At 38.1% G+C, this 23,785-nt stretch overlaps 1 protein-coding gene across 1 annotated transcript in view; it reads left to right on the forward strand.

Annotated features, from left to right (window-relative positions):
- DPYD (dihydropyrimidine dehydrogenase) overlaps positions 1–23,785 on the forward strand; it is a 367,931-nt gene that overhangs the window by 254,060 nt on the left and 90,086 nt on the right. Inside the window, exons 17-18 of the mRNA XM_040610420.1 lie at positions 14,141–14,261; positions 15,134–15,253. Coding sequence (XP_040466354.1) covers positions 14,141–14,261; positions 15,134–15,253 — 241 coding nt within the window. The remainder of the gene's footprint in view (positions 1–14,140; positions 14,262–15,133; positions 15,254–23,785) is intronic.

The raw sequence follows: 23,785 nt of genomic DNA on the forward strand, positions 1-23,785 counted from the left end.
CTGTTCTCTTGGGGTAAGATGATCGGTATGTTAGGGAAATCTCAAGTTGAAAGCGACACATCAGTTCAATTTCCAGAGCACAGAGGATACTTCTATACTTTTTAAGAAAACCAGTCTTATATTCAAAGATCTCAGCCTAAATGCAAGAACAGAGATTCTTTATGCCGGGGGTCCTCAAACTACGGCCTGCAGGCTGGATCCGGCCCCCCAGGGTCCTCAATCCGGCACCCGGTATTTACAGAACCCCCTGCCCCCCGCACTGGGGGCTGGGGGGGCAAACCAAGCAGCCGCAGATGACTGCCTGCCACTGCATCTGCGCACTGGCCCCCTGATTAAAAAGCTTGAGGACCCCTGCTTTATGCTATAAGCAAATATTTTAAAAGTTAATAACATCCTAGCTTACAAATATTTCTCATTAATTAGTCATACCTTCTAAACTCCCAAATATAAAAAAAATCTTTGTTTATCTCAGCATTTAAGCTATAGGTTTGGGGGATCATTTGCTTTTTTTAGTTTATATTGAAGGAGTCACGTATGTGTCTCTTGTGAGCACTGAAATCCAGATCCTGGTAGCTTAACTATTCAGATCAAATGTAAGATGAACTTGCTTTGTGGTTCTTTTCTTACCTTTATTTTCATTTTACTTGAACTGTACTTGCTACAGCCTCTGTTGCTGGCTGTGTTCACGTTTATTGCCTGCAATTAGGAGGCAAGTTTCATAAAAGCCCACATTGCCTCATTCAGAAGATGACAAATCTGTCAAAAACAAAAAGCCAAAGAACCCCACAGCCCTGGTTACTCTGCAAAGATGAGAACTGGCTGCATGGCTCAATTAGATTTGCCCTGCTGTACCTTGGAAATAGGAAAGATGAGGCTGCTTTTTAATTGAAGTGCACAGCATAGCATGCTAATTCGCTGTTGCTCTGCCAGCAAGAAGCTTGAAGTATTTTAAATAAATGATGCCCCAAACAGAATTTGATTATATCTGTGTTCATGTGGCATTCTACTATCAGCCGACAATAATATGCTGGTTAAGTATAATTCATTGAGTCCTGCAGGCAGTATTAGTTCTCTCTCTTCTCTTTTGGTATCAACAGATTAATGCAAAGTGCAGCAGGGTGGTGGTACACTGTGCTATAGCAGCAATGGGAACATTGTCACCCAAAATCCAGTACAAACCAGTATAACCAAAGTGAGGTTTGTGTTTGTGGTGGGGTTTCAAGATTTATATATTGTTTTGTTCTCTTGCATTGACCACTTCAGTCCATTTTGGCTGGGATCTTAAGAAGGTAAGTCCTACCTGATCTCACTGTGTCTGTCAGTACCCTCTGTTGCTTTGGGGCATGTTTCAACCAAGTGACCTATTTCAGTCATGTTTCTCAGAGTTGAAACTATTTCAAATATACTAAATTTCTGTAAGTTTCATAGGACTAGGCAGCTGGGTAGGGGGGAGAAATTGTCTGCTACCCAAGCTGATAGATACGAACAGGAGCCTTAGTACAGCTGATGGAAAAGCTCAGGCAGATGCAGGAAATCCAATCCCAAGGCGCAGTCCCCTCAGAAACAAGGATTCCTTGGCTCGGGTGGTGAGGTGTTACTCTGGATGTGCACAGATGTGCTGCACTGGATTAGGGATGTGCAGGGACAAGGGGTGCTGTTGATTGTCTGCTCCAACTCCTGCAAATGTAGATCTACACACACTTTTTTGCAGGCCAGGAGATGTGATTTCTGGGTTTACATTCCTGGCTCCCACACTGATTGTAGCCACATGTCATCCTTTCTCATAGTTCAGTTTTGTTGTTTTAACCTCTTTGGATGATTTTTTCACCATCCTGTTTCATATGTGTCTCTTCCCTTTTTCTTTCCACTCCCTCCTCCTTTAAAATCCTCCTTATAAAGTTAATCCTTCCCTGAGTTGCTTTCAAAGTAACACTTTACTCGGGCTGTTTCTCTGGAAATCTGCACAGAAGCAGCTTGCTGACTGCGTGGTCCCTCCTGGGGTGGTGGCATCACTCACCTTCCTGCAGTACCCGAGGATTCATTTCCTTTTCTCTTGCCCTCACAGAATTCAAGTGTAATTAAATGTCGTGATTTAAATAGAGTGCTTCCATGTCTTTGGTTCCGTATGTCCTTTATGTGTTCAAGTATTCTATTTTTTTATAACATGTAAAAGCAGACAATACTTAATAATGAGGTATGATAGTTAATTGGTATTTTGTCATTAAGAATTCTGGTTTTCATATACTTGAGGAGAAATTAATTAAGATGCACAGTTTAATAAATTCATCATCAGAACACTATTCTGTAATTTTATATTGCAGTTTGACAACATTTAATGCACTATTATTGCTTTGAAAGATTTTTAATTGAATTACTCAATAGACAAAATGGAAAATAAAAAGGGATTATAAATAGGACAGTAACAGCACTACCAACTTGCTGAAACTTTTTAATGACAAGGTGTGCTGTTAATAAGGTTTTAAATACTGTTTATGTGTGGTGAATTTTTATTTACATATGGAAAGCATTCTCTACAGAATGGATTTTCTTAGAAAACGTAAAAGCGATTCTGTTTCCTTGAAATTCATGAAGATATAAAAGCAAATTGGGGATAACCTTATCTTCAGTCTCACTATGATGGAAGCGTTTCAGCTGGAATTCACATTATGGATGACAGATGTCACAAAGAAGGTCAATTTGGCCAAAGTATCAGTGACCTGCCACTGTTTAAAAATGAAACAAAAAGACTTGGGCTGTCTTAATGACACTTTAGTAGCCTAACTACAATGGAGTATATAGTGAGTGATTCCTGGAAAGGAAGAAAAGCATGATTTTCTTTTAAATCAAATGGCAACCTGTACTTATTCTTGAAATTGTATTTTAATGCACTGAGTTTTCAGAAAAGGGAGATGTAGAAAATTAGGGCAAGGATATTTCTATGGTCTGCATGGTTAAATGTTTTGGTTAAATGCTCAGATTCTGTGGACTGCCTTGCCTTTGGATATGTGGTTGTAGCATAAGGTATTGCAGTTGTTCATACTGATGATCTCTGGTAAGCAGGATTTATTGCAAAGGTAATGATCAGCAACAAGTATCTACGTGCAGGTAAAATATTTTAAGATTATTCATCTTGGTGCACAGTCAAAGTTAACTACGCAGTGCACATTAATAGCTTTCTCTTTCTATGGTTGCAGTTTTATGCTACCATTTCATAAAGTTAATTAACAGTGTGTTAACTAGTCTCTTCACTGCCTACACAAGAATTTTCAAGACTAGGTTCATACTTTTTTTAATTTTCCCTCACCTCCTAGTAAAGTTAGTCAGTGCACTGGGAGGCTTGTGAATTCAGGCCCATATGAAGATCATTTTAAAAGTGAGTGGGAAATACTTCTCAGAACATTGGTTTTAAATTCCTTAGTTTGGTTGTTTCAAATGTTTATGGTTTCCTCAATTATTTGGTATTTTCTGCCTCTTTATTATAGGAATGGACTGAGACCTTGCCTACCTGACCGCAAGAAAAAGCTATTTGTAGCTGCAGCAGTGATATATTCGAGTTCTATGCTTCCCTTTAAAATATTTAATGTATGGTGTAAACCTAATCAAACCTTTAGGCCTTCTAGCAGGTATCCTCTGCATGAGCTGAAGAGCTGAAATACAGTTTAATCGTGCTGTGTACCACTTTTTTTACAGTGATATTAGAAACATTATTTTGGTTGGATAGAAACAACGCAGATGAAATATTTTGTTCTGTCAGGGGTAAAAAGGCATTTTTATTAGTTAACACTTTGCATATACCAACCCTGCTGGTAAATAAATCTTTCCATGTAGCATCTCCAAGAAGTTCATAAAATGGAAATGTGCAGTTTCACATTTTTCACTTGGAATGTTTAGGCACAATTAGTATCAAAACAAATAATTTGAACTGACAATCTGTGCTTCATCCTTTCAGGACAACTATTATAAACCTTTATTCTCACAACCAAAGAAGATAAAGGTTGTATCTGACTCCTTTAATGTTGCGTTAAAAACAATAGCTGTAAACAGTGATGCTACAGTTTTAACTAACTTACTCAATGAAACATAAAGAGAGCTTTTCCTGTCATATAACTATAACAATTTTTAAAAAAAAGCCTTAAAGTAAATTTTAAAAGTAGAAAGTTTTCTGACAGTGATGTTTTTCTTGTTGCTTAAGTTAACTTTTTAAGTTTTAAAAAAACAAAACCAAACCCCAAATTCGGAATAAGGAAAAACATTATGGTTTAACCACCTATACAGAGAGAGGACTCCGTTTTCAAATTCAATTGTTTTTCTTTTAGTGCTGGGGAGAAAACAAAAAGCTTTTGTGTGATCTGAAAAGGGAGTAATTGCTATAGCTGACCAAAGACAGCCACAAACCTTTCTAGTCTCAGTTGTGGTTGATCTTGACATCGCTGTTACTGTTGCTGTAACTCTCCACACAAATTTAAGTTATGTACTTTTGTCAGCTGGCCAATCAAAAGTTTCCAGCTCTTTTCCTGACCTTTCTTGATGTTGGTTATCTCTTCATTCATTAGGTGCTACATTATCAAAGAAGGGGTTTAGGAGTGCTGTGCTGCTAATAAGGTATCCAAAGTGGGTCTCCCACACAGCACCTTGATAAATGTATTCTTGAGTTTGGATACTGACCTATGTTAATATTGGCAGCTATTAGATGAGATATGTTAAAAAGCTTTGGAGTGGAGTGGTGGGGTTTTCTGGTTTGGGGATTTTTTTAAAACATGCTGTTAAGCGTCATTCATTTGTGCAGCTCCAGTAGTGTACTACAATAAGCAAATGCAGTAACAATTTATTGTTCCCATTTTTTCCTTTGGAATAGAGTGAGGTGATTAAAGGCTATTTGTCTTATGCTTTTAACATCTTTCAAAGGTTCTAATTGTAGAGCTGGAGAAGGGAGAAATAGTGACTGTGATGCCAAATGAAAGTAAGAAAGAAAAGGGAGATGGGGATCAGCTAAAATTGAAATTCACTGAAATTCTGATTCTGTCAAAACCTTTTATGAGTCTTTTAAGTTTTATTTAGTTAAACACAAATTTAAAATTCCATTTTTTATGAGCACCAATTGTTGTTTTGTTTTGGTTTTTAGTTTTTTCAAAATAGTCTAACACTGAGAAGTAGGAACCACAGTAGTGTCATAGCATCATGTTGGCTTTTCTCAGTACCTGCTGTTATCTCCCCCAGTATAGACAGGGTCTCAGCACTGTGACTTCTCAGCTCAGCCATGACCAAAGCCTGGACCTAATCCAGAGTGACTTGATTTTTTCCAGAGACACATTGGTTATCACTGGAAAAAAGGGAGAATCTCAATTAGGCTCCCCCCAAGTGGAACTTGCAGTGACTAAGAAGAGCAACTGATCAAATCATGATACCGTGCCTGCAGCTTTACTTTAGAGTAATAAAGTCCTAGCATCTAAGAATGGAGGTAGATGGCAGGGGGGGTTAGTTCTTATAACTTACTACAGAAAATAAAATTAAAAAAAAAAAAGTTGAATCAAGTCTCTAGGCTTTTGCTTAGATTTTTACTTCATCAAAAATATCTATAAGTTGGGTGTTATTACTCCCTATAAATACAAAAAAGAGATCAAAATAAAAAGTGTAAGTATAGCTTTTACATCGTCTTCAAGTAGTAATGTTTTTTGCCTGAGTGGAAAGACTAACAAACAGATGGAATGTAGTCTGTAAAAGCTAATGGGAATTTTCCAAGCTATACTTCTACATCTTGATCTGCAGTATTTTGTAAGCTAAAATGTGCTTGTTCCACTGGTAGTACATGCTTAGTTATAAAAGCCATAAGATATCTCTTCAGTTTAAAGTTACAGGTTTTATTCAAATTATAAAGAGAATACTGTACTATGTAGAAATAACATAAATGTCTTAATTTACCTGGTAGACTTCTTTTAAGAGATTTTTTTTTTTTTTTTTAAAGAAAAGAGCATTTTAGAGTATGTAAGAAAGTGGAAAATAAGTATATCCCTGAATTAAACCAGTGAGCAACAGTCACAGTACATATTGTTGCTATGGTAGTGTAGCTAAATGGTAGCTATGTGGACCTTGCTTAATTCTTCTCATATGAATCTCTAATCTTTTAGAAATTCTTCCCAAAAAAGCCCCTAGAAGCTCTCTTCATTTTGAAAAGACCTGTTGTTTCAAAGTGCAAGTTAATTAACAAAAGCTGAAGGCCTAAACAGGATCGAAACATTTTGATCCTCCCAGAACAAGATATGAAATTATCCATTTATGGATGTTTTTGAATTTTTATCCTGAATAGAATTTTCCTGTACTATTTTATTGCAGATGTCTAATGAGATTTTGAAGCCTTTTTTTTTTTTCTTTTTTTCTAAACAACTGGAAAAGACTTCCACTACCTTCAGTATGCTTTGGATCTCACTCCAAAAGGCTATACAGTATTGACTGAAAGAGTCCTGAATGCACATACTGTCATTATCTCTAAAAGTTTATTTTGTGGCATTGGTTTCACATCACATCATATCATAGATTCTAGCCAGAAGGATATAAGCTCTCATCTAGCAGCTACATTTTTGTGGGGTTGACCAGGCTGACCCAAAGCCTCTGAAGTAATTTAGGCATTTTTTAAAATTTTTCCTAATATGTATAGATAGCTTCACATACAACTGTGAAAACTGTTATTCCTGCCTTAGGTTAAACTGCCTCGTTTCTTTCTTTTTGACAGCTGTGGTCAATAGATGTTGACCAAAAGCTGTCAGATTTCCTGAGAAATGAGGAAGCATTTTCTACTCCAGATGAGGAGGAGAGATTTATTTGTCTCCTATCGTGGGAAATCCTTCCCTTAATTTGACAGGCTTTAAAAAAATTGTTAGATTTAATTAATTTTGAAATGGGACAAATGAACAACTTAAACTGCCCCTTTCCAGGATGTGAGGAGACAGTAAAATTATCCATAGATTCAGAAATAGTGTCTCTTTTGCTATAGTGATTGACTGCAATTCTATATTTAGCTACTGTGGAAAATTTGGGTAGGTTTAGAGATAGACAGTTTTTATGAAGGCAATGTTGGACATCTCATAGGAGGAGGGAGAAAAGATGGCTGTGGAAAAGTGCAATAGTAATTAAAAAAAAAAAAAAAAAGACAAATGCTGAAGATACTGATTTCCAATGTTTAAAGCTGAAATTCCCATACTTCTACTTTTTTTTCACTTTTGAAGGACTAGCAAAAGAGTAGCTCTTCACACGCAACAGAAATTTTCATTATTTTTTTGTAAATTCTGGTTTCCTAGTGTATTTCTGGATCCATGTTTGATCTGGAGCAGAAATACATGACAGACAACTAACAGCTTAGCAGGCTCACAGTTCCTCAGAACATCTGTGGGATCTCTGTAAAAGATGCAGATCCAGACCTACATGCTGAGCTGGTGGAGTGGATTGAATAGCTTAGGAATCTATAGAAATGATCATTACTCACTTTCTGAAGCTGCTTCAAATGTATCTTGCCCCTGCCTGCCCACACTGCAGGTCGTGGCAGGTGGTGCTGCTGTAATGTTGATGAGGAAAGGGTAGCATGGCCCGGAAGAAGGTCTGCCTGTTGCATGGAGGTTATCTGCAGGCAATGAAAGTTTCTTTTCTCCTTTCTTGTTTTTCAGATGAGAGTGCATTCGAGTCCTTGTGGGCTCTTAGACAGCAATTTGACTGAGGATAGGTTTAACTTATCCCTTGTAAACTATTACTGATTGATACAGTAAAGTGAGAATAGTACATTAATTAAATGGAAAAGTTTAATCTTGCAAATTCTCAGTTATAAAATTTTTCTTAGGCTACGTAATTTCTGAACAGAAAAGCACCCCCTCCTTTTCCCATAGCTATCCATGCTATTTTGGAAAACATATCTACTGTGCAGAATGAGAAAGTTAACGTGGAACATTTTTTCATGTAAAAAAAAAAATTCTCCAGTGGTAATAGATGTAAGGGAGCTGCAAGATTTTTTTTCTGAAGAGCCTGTGCAGAAAGAAAATCTGTCACTAGAAGAATGCATTGATGAGGGACTCTTGGTGCCACTTGCCTACTAACCATATGTAAGAAATCCTATGACAATGTCATGTGGGTTAATACAAAGAAAATAAGTCTTCTGTAGCTTCGTATCAGGATTTAAAATTGCAAACATGTTGACATAGTGTATGGTTTAGCCATGGAACTCATTGGCAAGAGGTAGATATAAGAATAGTTTTGTGGCCATCAAAAGCTTGAGCTTTATGAGAAAGACAGACTTTACACTTGCATTAAATAGAATAAAATATTTTATTTCTGCAACTTTTTTGTTTAAGTCATTTTAGTCAGTGATAGATGCGATTTAAGGACTTTACGTGCAAGGTCCTAACAGATCTTGCAACATTCTAGAACTTCCCATCATCACAGTCAGGATAATAGACTTGCACAAATCATCAGCATGACCTGTAATGATAACTCCAGTAGCCCTATGTAAGCAAGCCTTCATGCATGTGTAAAATCAGGTTCTGTCTGAGAAGAGTTATGTTTTTATAGTTTCCACAACTGCAAAGGTCCTTACCCTGTTCTTAGTGAGGCAAAACTGCCACCATTATAGTAATTAGGGATGGACTGAAGATTGCGTGGTATGGTCCATTTTCTGTAACACTAATTAGATGAGATCAGCTAATGTGCTCCACTGAGTGGTAACCTTCCTTCTGGAGTTCTTGGGGAAAATTTTTGTAACAGGTTTATTTTTATAACATCTTACAGACAGACATTTGTATTCTTTATATATACACACATGCATATGTACATACACTCACACATATGTGTTTCCCAAAGACTGTTTGCATAGTTCAGGAAAGCATGTTTGTTACCCTTTCTATATTTTGCATTACTCAAATACTCTGAAAAACAGATTAAATTCAAGTATTAAAAATATTTATTTTGTTAGTGTGACAAGTATCTCATGGTTTAAGGCATTCTGTATAATCGAGTGCAGTTTTCTGCCAGATACACCTTTCCAGATTCTTACGCAGAGGACTTACTAAAAACTAGGCACCAAAGCAAGGTGAGTTAGGAGGTACACTGCAGTCTGTCTTGGCTCTCCTCTCTCCATTTATTAAACAGGTACAATAGCACTTCCCTACGCAGAGAGGTGTTCTGGATACAGTATAAAGATCGTGCAGTAACAGGATAGTGTACAAATGAGGACCCTGCAAGAACACTGAAAATAGGTCCTAGTAAAAATTTCTGAAATTTCAGAAAATCTACAGCCAGACATTTCTGTGGTAATCTCTTCATGGTTTTGTTTCTTTCCATGAAACACAAGGAGAGGTGACCTACTCTATGCATAGTATTTTCACACTCCTTTTTAAATATGCAGGATCTGTCTGCCTTGGGGGTGATAGGACGTGGGATTCATCTCATTACCAATGCCAAATGCAATCAGTAGACAACTTGCTGCTTTAATTTCTGAGGACTTATTCTTATAGTTATGGTTGTAGTTAAGCTTATCATGTGATCATTTAGAAAAAAAGGTGAATAGTTGTTTTTCCTCTAGTATATCTACCCATTGGCAATGAGTAGTTAGGATTAAAAGCTCCATCTAGCCCAAGGCTATAATGAATATTCAGGAAAAATGGTTCTGTACTGCTGCTTAGGGAAGTAAAAAGACAGCCCCTGTAACGTTCAAATCTCCTGTGCCTTTGGAATAAACAAGCAATATTAGATTAAGAACGGGAAGACAGAAGACACGCTGATGTACATCTCATACCAAAAGAGTCTTTATATGGTATTACATTACCAACAGATTCCTGTAGGTATAGTGCATGAATCAATATTATGTTTTAGTTGATGATAATTTCACCATGCTTTTATTTAGATGGTGTTTGTTTTAAAAAAAATAAAATACAGCAGATAAATGAAGTGTGCTACCAATGGATGTTACAGTCCATTGAAACATTTGTTCATTCTTCTGGATTGACACACAGAGCAAAATTATGCTACACATTCTGTAACAATCACACTGTATCATCATTAATGAGAGAACCAACAAACCTAGTTATGTGTGATAGAAGAAGATAATTTATAGCAGCATGATAGACTTTGATCCAAAGGCGTTAAAATCCTGTACTGCATTAAGCAGAATAATATTTTAGTTAGTTCATGTTGTTGGTTTTGCAAATGTAAATGCCCAGCTGTTTTTACAGCTAATAACATTTTACATATCAAGCCATTTAGAAAATATTCTATCAACCACGTTATCAATGATAAAAGCTGCAGGCACTTTCATGAAGTTGGATTTGGTTAAAAAAAATATTTATGTTGTATTAGCAGTGACAGGTATTTTTTGTAATGTGATTTATGGGCCTCAAGAGTCATTCTTTTACAAGTTATATGCTCATTTTTGAATGTTTTATAAATCTGATCTCTGCTAAGAATTAGTAAATGCAATTTGTAAATTGGGGTCAGTCTTTCAGAAATCCAAGTAGATGGGAGACCCTGAATGAGCAAAATGAATTAGGCAAAATGAAGCCTGTCCATAGCCTCTTTAAAGCCAGTTTTTGCTATAAGGCTGCTCACCTAGTTAAATTTGCACTTGAGTTTAAAACTTTGCTGAGTATAATAAATTAATAGTCTCAGAAATCTTGAGTTTTGAACTGCATTTCAAATTGGCATAATTTCTTTAGTCAGTGATTACACTCAGGAGTGAGTTCTCGATTACTAATCACTCAAATCTTTCTTGACAGTAGTGATCTTGTGTGACCTCTGCAAATTGTTCTCAGTGCAAAGGTAAACTTCTATGGAGAGACAGTACACCATCCAGTAAACTTACCCTGGATTCTATAACTGTAGTTCATTGATTTCATATGAAAATTAGCTGTCCAGTGACATTAATATCTTCTGTTTTCAACCACCTGATGTCTCATGATGCATTTTTCTATGTTCTCTGTGCAGATATATTAGGAAATCATGTATTTTATAAATGAGTGAATAACTTAACAATCTAAAGAAGAAAATGTGATATGACAGATAAAAACAGGTGGGGATATTATCCCTCTTTGAGAATATGTTAGTTGTCTGTAGAGCATGAAAGCTCTGGTATTCTCATGCAGTAACTTCATGGCATGGAAATTCCTCTGGCAGCAGGAAATCTCAGGCAATTGGTGGCTGTGGCCACTGGACACTTGCGATGTGGCTACAGCGAGGAGAGAGAGGACAGGCTCAGCTGGCTCCCTGGTGTTGGCTGCTGCACCAGGAGGAGGCAGAGCAGAGGGAGGAGGAGGGAGGTGGATCAGCTGGATGCTCCAGTACAGCTACACTGTAGGACACACTAAAAAGGGAAGCATCAAGCTCTGTCATGTGTGTTTTGGGGGTGGCATAAGGGTAAACAGCAAATTTTTTTTAAGGTATGCGGCATTATGATACTTATTTAATGACCAAATGGATTAGTTAAAAGATTACAGGAAAAAAATCAGCTTTAGAAATAATTGTTTCAATCCAAAAATGTCAAATTGAATGGAAATTCTAATTTTTTGTGTAAAATTCAACACTTTCCTGGATCCTGTCAGTGACTGTCTCACTATGCAGCAAAACACCGTGCTAACTTTTTTTATTTTTTACGTTTCCTCACTAAACATTTCTGTTTTCCTCCTTTTAATATTAAGTGAAGTCAAAGATTTCACCTCCTTCAGTTGAGTTTTCAATTTATTTTCCTATTAAGTTACCTGTGGTTTTATGGGTACTGAAAATGGGCAGCTTTCCAAGATTGATACAAGTGAGCTTTTCAAAAGGGCTTTGTCTAAACATGTGCTGTACAATCAGATATTTAAACTGTTTACTAGCTTGGGAAATTGAAGACCCTTCCATTGCATTCATTGAATTAATCTTGTTATGGGAAAAGCAGAACTGATGGAAAATGAAGGTCTTTACTTACTTTTGGGGGAAAAAAAAGGTAAAATTATTATTTATTAAGAAAGACAAACTAGTTAAATTGTCTTAGGTAGGTTAGCAATTGGGGCTGTATGAATAAAAGAGATCTCCCAATAAGTTATTCTATGTGGATTAAGATAATTGTATGTTTTTAAAGCCTTAGTGTGTGTTGGAGTAAGAATTTTTATGGCAGCACTGCAAGCATGACGAAGTCAGTATAATGAGTTATGTGGTGCCAACATCCTGAACATTATTACAGGGATTTCTAAGGAGAAGAATTAACATAAAGGATATACAATTCATGTCTTCTAGAAGGTCTCTCATTTCTGTGTTGGACCTCAAGGAAATTCAAAACAGAAATGAAAGTCAAAGATGCAACTACTTTCATACTGCCAGTGCAGCGTTCATACATATTTCATGGCAGCTGCATGGGCGGGGAGATCACCATTTTTATTGGAATGGCACAGCGAAGTCTCAGGGTTTTACTATTCATGTCAAGCACTGTGTACTTTCTAGGAACACAGCCTGTGGCATTTTTTTGTTTGTATTTAACCATTGGTGTAAAAAGGAAAAACCAAGGAGATATTTCCTGTGCGTTCACTAGACTGACAACCTTGGTGTCCATAGGATTGTTTTAAACTAAGCTTCATTTAGTTGTTGCTTAAACTAAGCTTCATCCTATTTTCAGTTAGTACACAGCAATGCAGCTTTCTGAGTTTTTACAATATCCAAATGGGAGAAAATTATTCGTATATGACAGACTTAATTATCTGAGAGAGTGATAAAGATTTAGTAAATGTAAATAATTGCTGCAGTACCAATTAGCCTACCCACAGGTTATACTTGCACTAAATCTTGTAAAAGCGCCGTTCAATTTTTAACCAGATCACGCACTGTGTTTGGCATGGTTTAACCCCAGCCGGCAACTGAGCCCCATGCAGCCACTTGCTCACTCCCCCCACCGCAGAGGGATGGAGAGGGGAATCAGGAAAAAGCTAAAATTGTGGCTTGAGATAAGAACAATTTAATAATTAAAATATAATATTATTACAATAATAATAACAACAATTGCAATGTGAAGGAGAGAGAAGTAGAGAGGAGTAAAATACAAAATATAAGTGATGCACAACACAACTGCTCACCGCCTGCTGACCGGTGCCCAGCCAGACCCCAGTGGCCGTCGGGCAGGCCCTGGCCAGCTCCCCCAGCTGTATATACCCAGCGTGATGTTCTATGGTATGGAATGTCCCTTTGGCTAGTTCGGGTCAGCTGTCCTGGCTGTGTCCCCTCCCAGCTTCCCGTGCCCCTCCAGCCCTCTCGCTGGCAGGGCCTGAGAAACTGAGAAGTCCTTGACTTAGTGTAAACATCACCCAGCAGCAACTGAGACCATCAGTGTGTTATCAACACCTTATACTAAATCCAAACACAGCCTGCACCAACTACTAAGAAGAAAATTAACTCTGTCCTAGCTGAAACCAGGACAATGTTTTACGTGCACCAGTATTGCAAATTTTAAGGTATTTGTTGAAGAACATTATCAATAGCCAACAGAACAAAACAGTAACCCGTACTCTGAGCATTATATTTAACAATAACCACTGCGTGTGCCAGATGCAGAATGTTAGTTCCACTGAGCTGTTTTCAATAGAAATGATAGTTGATTACTGTCTACATGAGACGTATTCCATAAGGGAAGCAAATGCCTGGAAATCGGTAGAAGCCAAGGCTTGAAGATTTCGATTTCTGGCTTTAACAGGGAAGATTTTGATCTTTCATTTACACCATGGCCATCCCAAATTACTCTTTGAAGTCAGAAGAGAGTTCAGAAACGCTGAATTGCATTCTGATAGCCCTGCAACCTCAACTTATCCTTGTTTTTAAAATAAATGGGTAAAGAAAGTCTCTGTCATCCAAAATTATGTTTTTCCCTGTCTGTGAAGGGAACGTTTTGTGATATCTTTGTCTTTTGGGGAAAAAAAAAAAAAAAGTGCAAATTTTTCTTTTTCCATGAACTGACCTTTCTGTAATGGATTTGCAGCTACTTGGTGTGTCTGAAATAAATTAACTAATGAGTTGTTGTCCAGTCCTGATGTGTAATATCACAAAATCGCAATATAGCCATTATAGCAAAGTTTTCTATTTCCTTGATATACCTTTTGTTCGTATTACTTTTAATTATGTTTTATATTTATCTGACCTATTTGAACAGGATCCAGAACTGGTACGGAACATCTGTCGCTGGGTTAGACAAGCTGTTCAGATTCCTTTCTTTGCCAAGCTGACCCCAAATGTCACTGATATTGTGAATATTGCAATGGCTGCGCAGGAAGGTAACCGACTCCAGTGCACAAGCTGTGCAGATTTACTAATTTACAGAGTGGGGTAATGTAGGGGAGTTGCTGGAATAATAAAAAATATCAACAGAAACTAATATGAAAATAGTTCATTTGATGTATTTAGAATAAACACGGTGATCAATTTTTGTCCGTTCTTCTAGAATATAGTGATATATGAAGAGAAGTATATGAGACTGTTAACATTAAATCATGTTTGTGTGTTTCTATGCACACTCCTATTTTTATCATATTTATGCGTTTGTTATGCACTGTAAATTCCCCTGTTCCTATGTTTAGTAGTTAAAATTATGTGTGTGTCCTGAGAAAATGGAAATACACCATTTGAAGGTGTGTGTGTGTATTTATTTATTTCCGTATAACTTAAAATACAACATGGCAGGAAATTAAGTTTGCAAGTAGGTGTATGCATCCATCACTTAGAATCGTGGTCATAATTTCTCTGTTGCTTCATTTCATCTGGCTCCTCACAAGCTTGGAGAAGCTGACCCAATGCTGGGGTACCTCCAGGTGTTGAACGACCACTGTAGCAGGTTCTGTCCCACACAGCTGAAGGGCAGAGATCTGCCTGTCAGCCCCAATGTTTCCCATGTGCTGTCTTATAGCCCTTGCAGCTCTTTCAAGTGGTGCAGCCTGCCTTGAAGCTAGTGTTAAATTTGTCAGCCCAGGATTGGTCTTAAGGACCCTTCTGTGCATCCCTTTACAGTTTGTTGCTTCCTGTTTTCAGCTGTTTATTTGCATTTCTAGTTATTTCACAGTTTCACAGATATTTTTTTATTGTTGTATTTTTCCTCTCCTGTTCTTATACACATGATTTAACAAAAAGTGACTGACCTTTTATTTCACAGGTGGTGCAGATGGTGTTACAGCCACCAACACTGTGTCAGGACTGATGGGACTGAAAGCAGACAGCACACCTTGGCCGGCAGTTGGTAGAGGACTGAGGACCACATATGGTGGCATGTCAGGTAGGTGTTGCCCTTTTTGATGCATGGTGCTTCCTTGGAGGCTTTCAAAACATCAGGAGGTCCTTGTAGTGGGCTAGAATATCATGTCTGCAGTCGCACTGAGTCCTTAAAGCTCACTGCTGGTCAATGTTTCTAATAGTCATGACAGATGGAACAGATTAAGTGTGAAGGCTCTTGGGTTGCCCTTTCCTTAATAGTAAAGCGCCGCATCAGAATACTGTGATGGGGTCACTGGAGAGGGAAGGAAATCTCATCTCTCGTGACCCTCGCTTTTCCTCAAATTTTTCATTCTGTCACAATTGTCAGGCCCCGCGTTAGACAGAGGCTAATGAAAGGGCATCGCAGGGGGAAATATCAACAATCCAAATGCAGTGTATGTTTCATAGCCTGAACTCCAGCCTTCCTTCCTCCTTCCCCCTGAGCACACCTCTTCCAAGGAGGTTATTTCCTCCTCTTCCCACTGTAGTCAAAATGATAGACTGTATTAGGCAAATATATGCGTATTTTTGTAGCCTATTCCTTGAGATATATAAGAATATCTTGTGTAGGCCATATTTCCAAGTCCTGCTTCACAGTTTAATTTTAAAACCAGCAGCAAAACTTTTACACTCCAGTTCAGTGCCTGTGCACACTAATATATTAATCTATTGACCCTGTGCACTCTGTTGCTGTGACAACATGAACTTGACCCTGCAAAGACAATACTGAGAGCTTCTTGACTTTACTGGTATGGAGATTAGTCTCCTTGGTGATAGAGGTAGCAGTAAATATACATAACAGAAGTAATAGCATCCTCCTGATTGAGTCAAACAGTATTTTATCAGACCCGCCTCCTACCTCACCCCAAAAACGTAATGAGAGGAGACCAGACAGGCAAAAAATGCTTTATTTTATGCGACTGGTGTTACCCTTAGAGAACCATAAGAAATGTAGCACAAGATAACTTCTAAACAAACTTTAGTTGAGACGAATGTATTTGGTGGAAAATTGACTTACTGCCTTAGATAACTACATGGAATTTGGAATATTTTAGAGAACACTGAAAAGTAAGGAAATGATAAGAATCAGAAAAAATCCTTATGCCTGTTGCATAATGATTATTTCACAGTGACAGTCCAATAAGATGTTATATTTCTATATTATGCAAAATGGGAAGAAGAGGGGAACAAGAAGAGAACAGCTACAGCTCATTTCAATTTCTCTAGCCTGCCATGTTGACAGGAAAAGAATAAAGGAGGTCACACTGGGTGCTGTGCATTAAAAATTAATAAAAGAACTATTGCAGTAGTATTTTATATAAGTAACACCATTCACATTTTCTCATTTAAGTTGCAATTTCTGAATATTCCTTCCTACCATAAGTCTGTCTAATAAAATCTATAAAATGACTGCATTATAAAAAGTGTGTCTCTTAAGTCACAAATTTGAAACATGTATGTAGTGTAAATTGCAGTGGCACCTGTATGCTCAGCTATGAGGGCAAACGTACCGGCATTTCTCTGGTTTATAATTCTGTTATAAGTGGGAGCTGAGGAAAAGTTCTTTGTTTATTTTATTTTATTTTATATATATATATGTCTGCATATGTGTAAGTATAAAAATGTAATTTTTTCCCTGAAGTTTTACATGTATCTACATGAGGTAGAAAATTTCATTTTAGGATGCACCATTGTCTATGACGTAAATCTAGTTATTTAAAAAATATGAAAACCACTGGAAGTGTGTTCAATTTATTATGTCTTGAAACAGCATAGTGTTGCAGACAAATATATATATAAAGGTTTCTTGGTGATAATTGGCAGCACTAGGTCCCAATCCCACAACTCACTGCGCAAAAGAAAGCCACAGAGCCAATAAAGTCAATAGGCTCTGCAACATACTGCAATACTTTCTGCTCAGCGATCAGGGTATAGTGGTATACAAATTTACAAAAGCTGGAAAGCAATTTTAAATCAAAAGAGCTAGCATGCTTACAAGAAGAAAAAAAAAAATATGGGAGAGCGTGTTGTCTTGTCAGAGCAAGGGGCAGGGTGGCCATACTTCTGAGGTCGGTTCCCGGCCGTGCCAGGGCTGAGACACGTGGCTTGCAGCCAGACACTTGACCTTTCCATGCTTTTATTTCTTCTGTCTGTGAAATGGCAGTAACACCACTTATATGCCGGCAGGCTTCTTGGGCAGTGCTCTGTAGTCCTGGCAAGAAAGTTGCTTCATAGTGTAAAGTATTAGTTTTCTGTTTTGATGTGCTTAAACTTCTTGTTCTATTTTATTATCTGGTAGAGTCAATTTTTGTTGTTTTTTCAAATCATTCCTCTCAAGAGAGAATTCATTTTTCAAGTGAGGGCACTATTACAGAAGCAGTAAGTCTGGTCCGTTTTCCCTGTATTTTACCAAAGCACAGCTGGTTTATGATGTTCACAAGTGCACAAGCCTAGAGCAGATAACAGTGCATTGCCAAGCTGTATCTTGCTTTCTGGATTATTTCCAGTGGCACAGATTTTAGTTCTTCTCTAGACTAGAAGTGACGCTCGTTGGGCGCGGGGGTCCAGCAGGTGCAGCAGGGGTCCCGGTCCCGCGGGGTGCGGTGCTCACGGTGCTGCATGACCCTGGGTGGGGGGGAGCTGGCCCCAGGCCCTGGGGGGGGTGTCTCAGCACAGGGTCCCCTCCACCAGGTCTGCTGGGGAGGTCTGAAGCGTAGCTGGGCTCAAAGCTGGTCACCCTCAGCGTCACCCAGCTGGTGAGGAATTACTTGCAATGGAGTATTTCTGGAGTGCTGGATTAAGCTAGATTTTAGATCAGTCTGGGCTGGCTTATGTTTTTTCCTGTTCTTTTTACACATAAATCACAGGAAACTCTCCCTGCTTCCAGCAGCATTGCCTGCTAGCATGTCGCTCTGTCTGAAAGGGTGCTTTTCCTTCAGAGAGTGAAAAGTCGAAGCTGCTGTGCCCACTGGCAGCAGCAGGCACACATTTCTTCTGCCTTGACATCACGTAGAGAAATGTGCCCTGTCCTCTGCACCCTGCACCTCATCCGCTCCCCTGAGAGCTGAGGGACAGCCGGGCCTGAGAGGAGCAGGGCAGCGGGACGCCGGAGGTCAGCCGCTGCAGGAGGCGAAGGTCGGCCCTTACACCCCGAAGCAAGGCCGCAGGCCAACCCTGTCTCTGCTTTGCTGGAAGCTGAGGCCTGGCTGGGGCGCAGCGGCAGGGCCTGGGGGGAGGAGGGCTGCATGGCGGCCCGGGCAGCTGGGGGCTGCGGGTGCAAGGGGCCGGCAGCTCTGCGGCCTGCATCCCATGGCAAGGAAGTCGCTCTTAAAGGACAGCTGATTTTCAGTGTTTTATACATTCGCTGTGTCCACACGTTTCTTAATACAATGCAGGTTGCCTCCTCCAGGTGAGTGTAAACTCACTCCTCAGAGTTTGATGGAGGTTTCCGTCAGAGAGCAAATAATGAAGGTATGTTAATGCCCTGGCCTGGCAGCAGCCTGACATTTTGACTTACAGTCTTCCCTGACCTCCGCTGATCAAAAATGTGCTCCTACATGGCCACGTACTAAAGAAACATTTTCCATACACAGCTTCCCCTTGACCTCCTCTCCCCTCCTCATCTGCCTTGTGTGGAAGCAGTTGTATACAGGAGGATTGTCCTCATTTTTCCAGAAAATGGAGACATTGAAAAGGGAATTAATTTTCAATTCCTTTTAAATTAGTAAATGACAGGTAGTTTCCTATTCTTTGTCTAACGTACATAAAAATAATAATAATAAAAACTTTAACAACATAATTGCCAGATCCTGAGATGTTTTGAGAACAGACTTAATGTCTCTGTTTTTTTTAAACTTTTTTTTTTTTTTTTTAATCTTTCAAAGGAGGAGAGACTTAATGAGATTACTTTAAAACCCCCATTTAGCTTTGAGTTGGCACAGTCAGTGTTTTCTTCCCAGCCGGTGCTCGGGCAGTGACCTTCCTGTTTTGATCTAATTTGCTCAGCTGAAAATTGCTAAGCTGTAAGAGGCATTGCTGTTCCCTCCTTCCTAACCTCCTGTTTGTTGGGTCGTTCTGACAGGGAAAGGATCCCAGTATCCCAGGTGGATGTTTGACTACTAGACTGTAGGATTAGATTCTCTCTTCTCTACTTCCCTGCAAATATTGAATTATTAATACAAAGTGAAACAGCTCTCACAGGGCTCACACTCATACTAGCACAGCCTGCTGACCGGCACACGAGCCTTACTGAGGAGAGCCATGTTTAAATCCCAGTTGTGAGCCTAGGTCCCAGCTGGGTCCCCTGGATTCCAAATTTAGCCTCCGACTATGGCATGTGGTAAAATCTCTCTGTTTTTAATTCACCTTCTACCTCTATCCTGGTGCCAAAAATTATTTGCAGGAAAAATTTAATTTTGACAAGTTGTTGTTTTCTAAAGAAAATTCATTCCTAATTGGCACCATGGAACCTCAGCTGAGCCTCAAGGCTGTGGTAGCCCTGCAGATTTCTGTGGCCTCGTTACATGAGAGGGCATTGTGCTTAGAGGGTCCCAGTCTTCATTTTTTATAAGTTTCAGGAGCTACCCATAACTCAAAACGTGGAAATGTCCTAATGAAGCCTCCAAAATATGGTTGAGTAAGCCCTTATGACAAAACAAAAATACTAAAATTAAGATGTAGCTTCCCAAACTGTGTAACTGTCACAGGTGTTTGCAGGATTAAAGACATAGTTTGATTTCCATTAAGAAGCTTTTAGAATTGATCCAGCAATATTTCAGGTTTGAGAATATAGAATACATGAGAATTTACCCTGCCTTCTTCCTATATATGTGCAATGCTGAGTATTTTTTTCTTAAAAACCAGCTAATGCTGTTTTTGCATCCTCACAAAGCATAATGACCTCTGGCTCTGAAGAAGATGTTTTAGTCTGTAGAAGTACAAATTATTTTAAAAATATGGATTTTATAGATAATAGAATAAGATGCCGGGTTTCCCAGAGAAGTATTAATACACTGTCTGCAGCTACGTGCTTCCCCAAGATTTGTGTCCTTTAAATGTATTTTAAATTTTTTTTAAAAAGGAAGTTTTTTCATGAGCTTCCATATTCCAGATGTGTTTTATAAAACACATCACATTGCAGCACAATAGGATATCTATTCCAGGCAAAGTAGACCAGAGCTTCTGTTTGAATTTCCATGGTTTTTTGTTCTTTGTCATCTGTTTCTTTGTTTTTGTCTGGAAGCCAGATCCTTAGGGGATAAATTTATAGAACCATACATTGGACTTGGCAAAAAACTTAGGTTAAAAGCAAATCTCTCTATAGTGCACTCACTATGTATTCTTTTAATGCTTTGTTTCAAAAATACTGCAGTATTTTACAGCAGTAGTTCAAACACCTCATGTCTATGTGCTTTTATTGCTTTGTTCAGTTATTACGTTCGGCAGTATTTTGGCATTATTTGCATGAATATATTGTACAGCATGTTCAAGTACATATGCTTGTATGTTTTCCAGAGCAAGAGAGCTTCAGAAAGTTTTATGTTATAATTTCATAACTGACCACAAGCAATGTCAGAAGGAAAATACCTAGATAGCAGATTCAGTCATTAAATATGGGAATGGATAATTGTTGGAAACCAGCAGAGGCAGTTAATTTTAGTTACTTTTGAAGTAAGTTAGTGGAGATGTCTGTTTTTACAAAAAAACACTGTCCAAAAGCAATTGTGACCTTTAAAAGAATGCTTTGCAGGTGTTATTCAATTAAAATGTGTACATTATGTGAATAATTGACATTATTAATAGGGATATATATTTTCATCTGAAATGTATGAATTATATTGAAAGAGGAAAAGTTGAACGTATAATAATAATGACTGCCTTTTAATTTTAATTTTGTGACACATCATTAAAAGAAAAGTGGGGGGAAAAAAAGGAAACCCAAGATCATTCAGTTTCCTAATCACAGTTCTCTCAGTGACTGCACAGTGTGGATTTTGGTCAATAGAATTGAAGGAAAGCTGCCCATCACTGGAAACAAAACAAAATGTATAGATGCATAAGCACTTCTGTTTAGTATAAATATTTACCAAGAGTTAAAGACTATTTACATTAACGTATATTTATAAAACAGTGTGGGTAGGAGTAAAAACCAAATATATGCCATAGCACAATTTTAATTTTGTTTTATTATTTCTGTTAAATGTAGCTCAGCCATTAAAAGCCCTTATTTGCATATATTATGTCAGGATTCACAAAGAGTCCTCTGTTTTCCATCGTGTCCTTGCAGCAGTCTGATTTCTCTTAGTGTTCTGCCATCGCTGGTCTGTGCAGGAGAGATCAGAGCCCTAATAATAGATTTTTGACAGGGAGCTCGCCTGCTACCTGCCCTACACAAATCCTCACTGTTCATGTTTGCTTCATGGCAACAAAGCAGACAGAAGGAAAATGCCAAGTGCTGAGTTTGAGGTACAGCCCTGCCATAGCTTGACATTTCAGCAGAATAGCAGTTTATGAGATGCATAATTTTTCATCTGGGACTCAGCTGCCATTTTCATAGAAGCTTGCAGCTCATCGACTGACTGGAAGTAGGGCAAAGGTTTACAGCATAGATCAAGGTCTACATCCTTCCCATAGCTATTTAAAAATAAGTATTATTCTCCAGATAAGGTCAGAGAACTAAGCATATTTTTGTCCAGTTTTAATATTTTTTAGCCAATTTCTTTCCCACAAAGAAAACACTTTACACTTTTAGTAGAGGTGCCATTTGTAGGTGATTAAAAATGATCATAATTGATTTCATTCACCTAAAGATTAAATGAGTCATGGAAAAAGAATGAAGCATGAGTCTTTACACATAGCATTTGAACAAAGCTGTGTTTTCTCTTACTTTGTAAAAAAGCTCATTCCAGGCTTGAAACAAATGAAAAGTCTTTGCTCTTGAAGCGTAATTGGTTTGTGTTTTATTATTGTTATGGATTGAATTTAAATTTGCACATTCATGCATATGTACTTGGGAAACAAATGCAGTGTAGGTACACATAAGTGAGTGTTTAATTTAGAATTACACATCTCTGTGAGCTTCAGTAACAGTTCACCATGTCACAGCCTCATATAGAACAATGGTACAGTACATTGGATTAATTAAAGAAGCCTTGCAGAGAACTGAATTCTCAGTATGTCAAGATTTCAATTTTATGTTAAATATTTTCTAAAGGCCAGACCCTTAAATCTCAGGGGCTGTACCAAGCAGTGAGCTGTGAATTTAACCATAGGCTAACTGCTAATGATAAGGAAAAGAGTCCAAGTTGAGGCAGCTGTAATACAGTCATTGGATTAGGCTATCAATCACTCGGTTCCCTGAGGAACAGGCAAAGACGACAAAACAGTGAAAAGGGAAATTAGGAAAGGAGGGCATGACTAGAATGAGATTCTTCACCAAATGTATCTGTTAGTTGGCTGAATCCCCCAAGCATCAGACAGAAATGTCCAGCATTGCTCTCAGACTAAAAGCCAAGTATTTGTTCCAAACTCCTAGAAAACCATCAAATTATCGTTAACTGTTGCTGGTCTGTACAGGGGTTTAGAAATGCAGTCAACTATATTCTCCTGGTTTAATAGCCTGTAAATAGATTAAAGTACTGTTGTTGAACACTCTGGATTTACTGTTCACATCAAAGCACATGTGGAATATGTCCAGTTGAAAGAATTCATTTCCCAGATGAGAAGGGTTTTTTAATAAACAGATAACTGTTAAGCTATGGAGTCTTACTGATGGCTACCAAAGGTGAATGTCAGAGAGTGATTCAGATAAAACCATAAATTCTACTCAGACATAATATGGTAAAAATAATAGAGAATGACTGTGGCCTAGCTTGCCCGAGCATGGGTGAAAGAATATGTGGTTTTAATCTTGATATTGATGAATGATAGGTAGATGAAATGGGAAATCCGTTTATATAATGGTATGGATTAATGTGATTAAGTAAGGAGTGCTCTTGCAGTTAGCAACTTCTGATTAACAAAGACTAAAAATGAATAGAGAAAGTAAAAGAGATGTCAAAGCATTTTAAAGCAGGCTGGTGGAGCAGTGGCTTGTATTTGAATTTGGTAACAGTAATGGGTAGAGGTGAATGTACCACATGCAAACTGACCTCATGAAGAGATGTCACTCAGGAACAGAAAATTTCTCCTTCTAGTAATATCAGCAAGAATGAACGCATTGGTGTTGTCTTTGCCAGCACAAGTTGATTGTCTTCATTTCTGTCAGATCTAGGGGAGAAGGTGTCTCTTTCTCTTATGATTGCCTCTTCCAATTTTAAGCAAATGCTCAAAAAAAAAAATTATATCAGAATATTTTTGTTTCATGTCTTTTGGAGATTAACTTGTTGAAAACTGATGTATTTCTAGCATAAAAAAACTTACTACAATTCATTTTGGAGGTCATTTAAATATAACTGCTTAAAGTATCCTATGAATTACTTATTTGAAGAATACTTGGCATTTAAGTACTTTTCAGTTGGTTCTAACACAGGAATTAAAATACTATCAAGAATTT

This window comes from Falco naumanni, chromosome 11 (assembly GCF_017639655.2).
Source record: "Falco naumanni isolate bFalNau1 chromosome 11, bFalNau1.pat, whole genome shotgun sequence".
In the NCBI taxonomy this organism is placed as follows: domain Eukaryota; kingdom Metazoa; phylum Chordata; class Aves; order Falconiformes; family Falconidae; genus Falco; species Falco naumanni.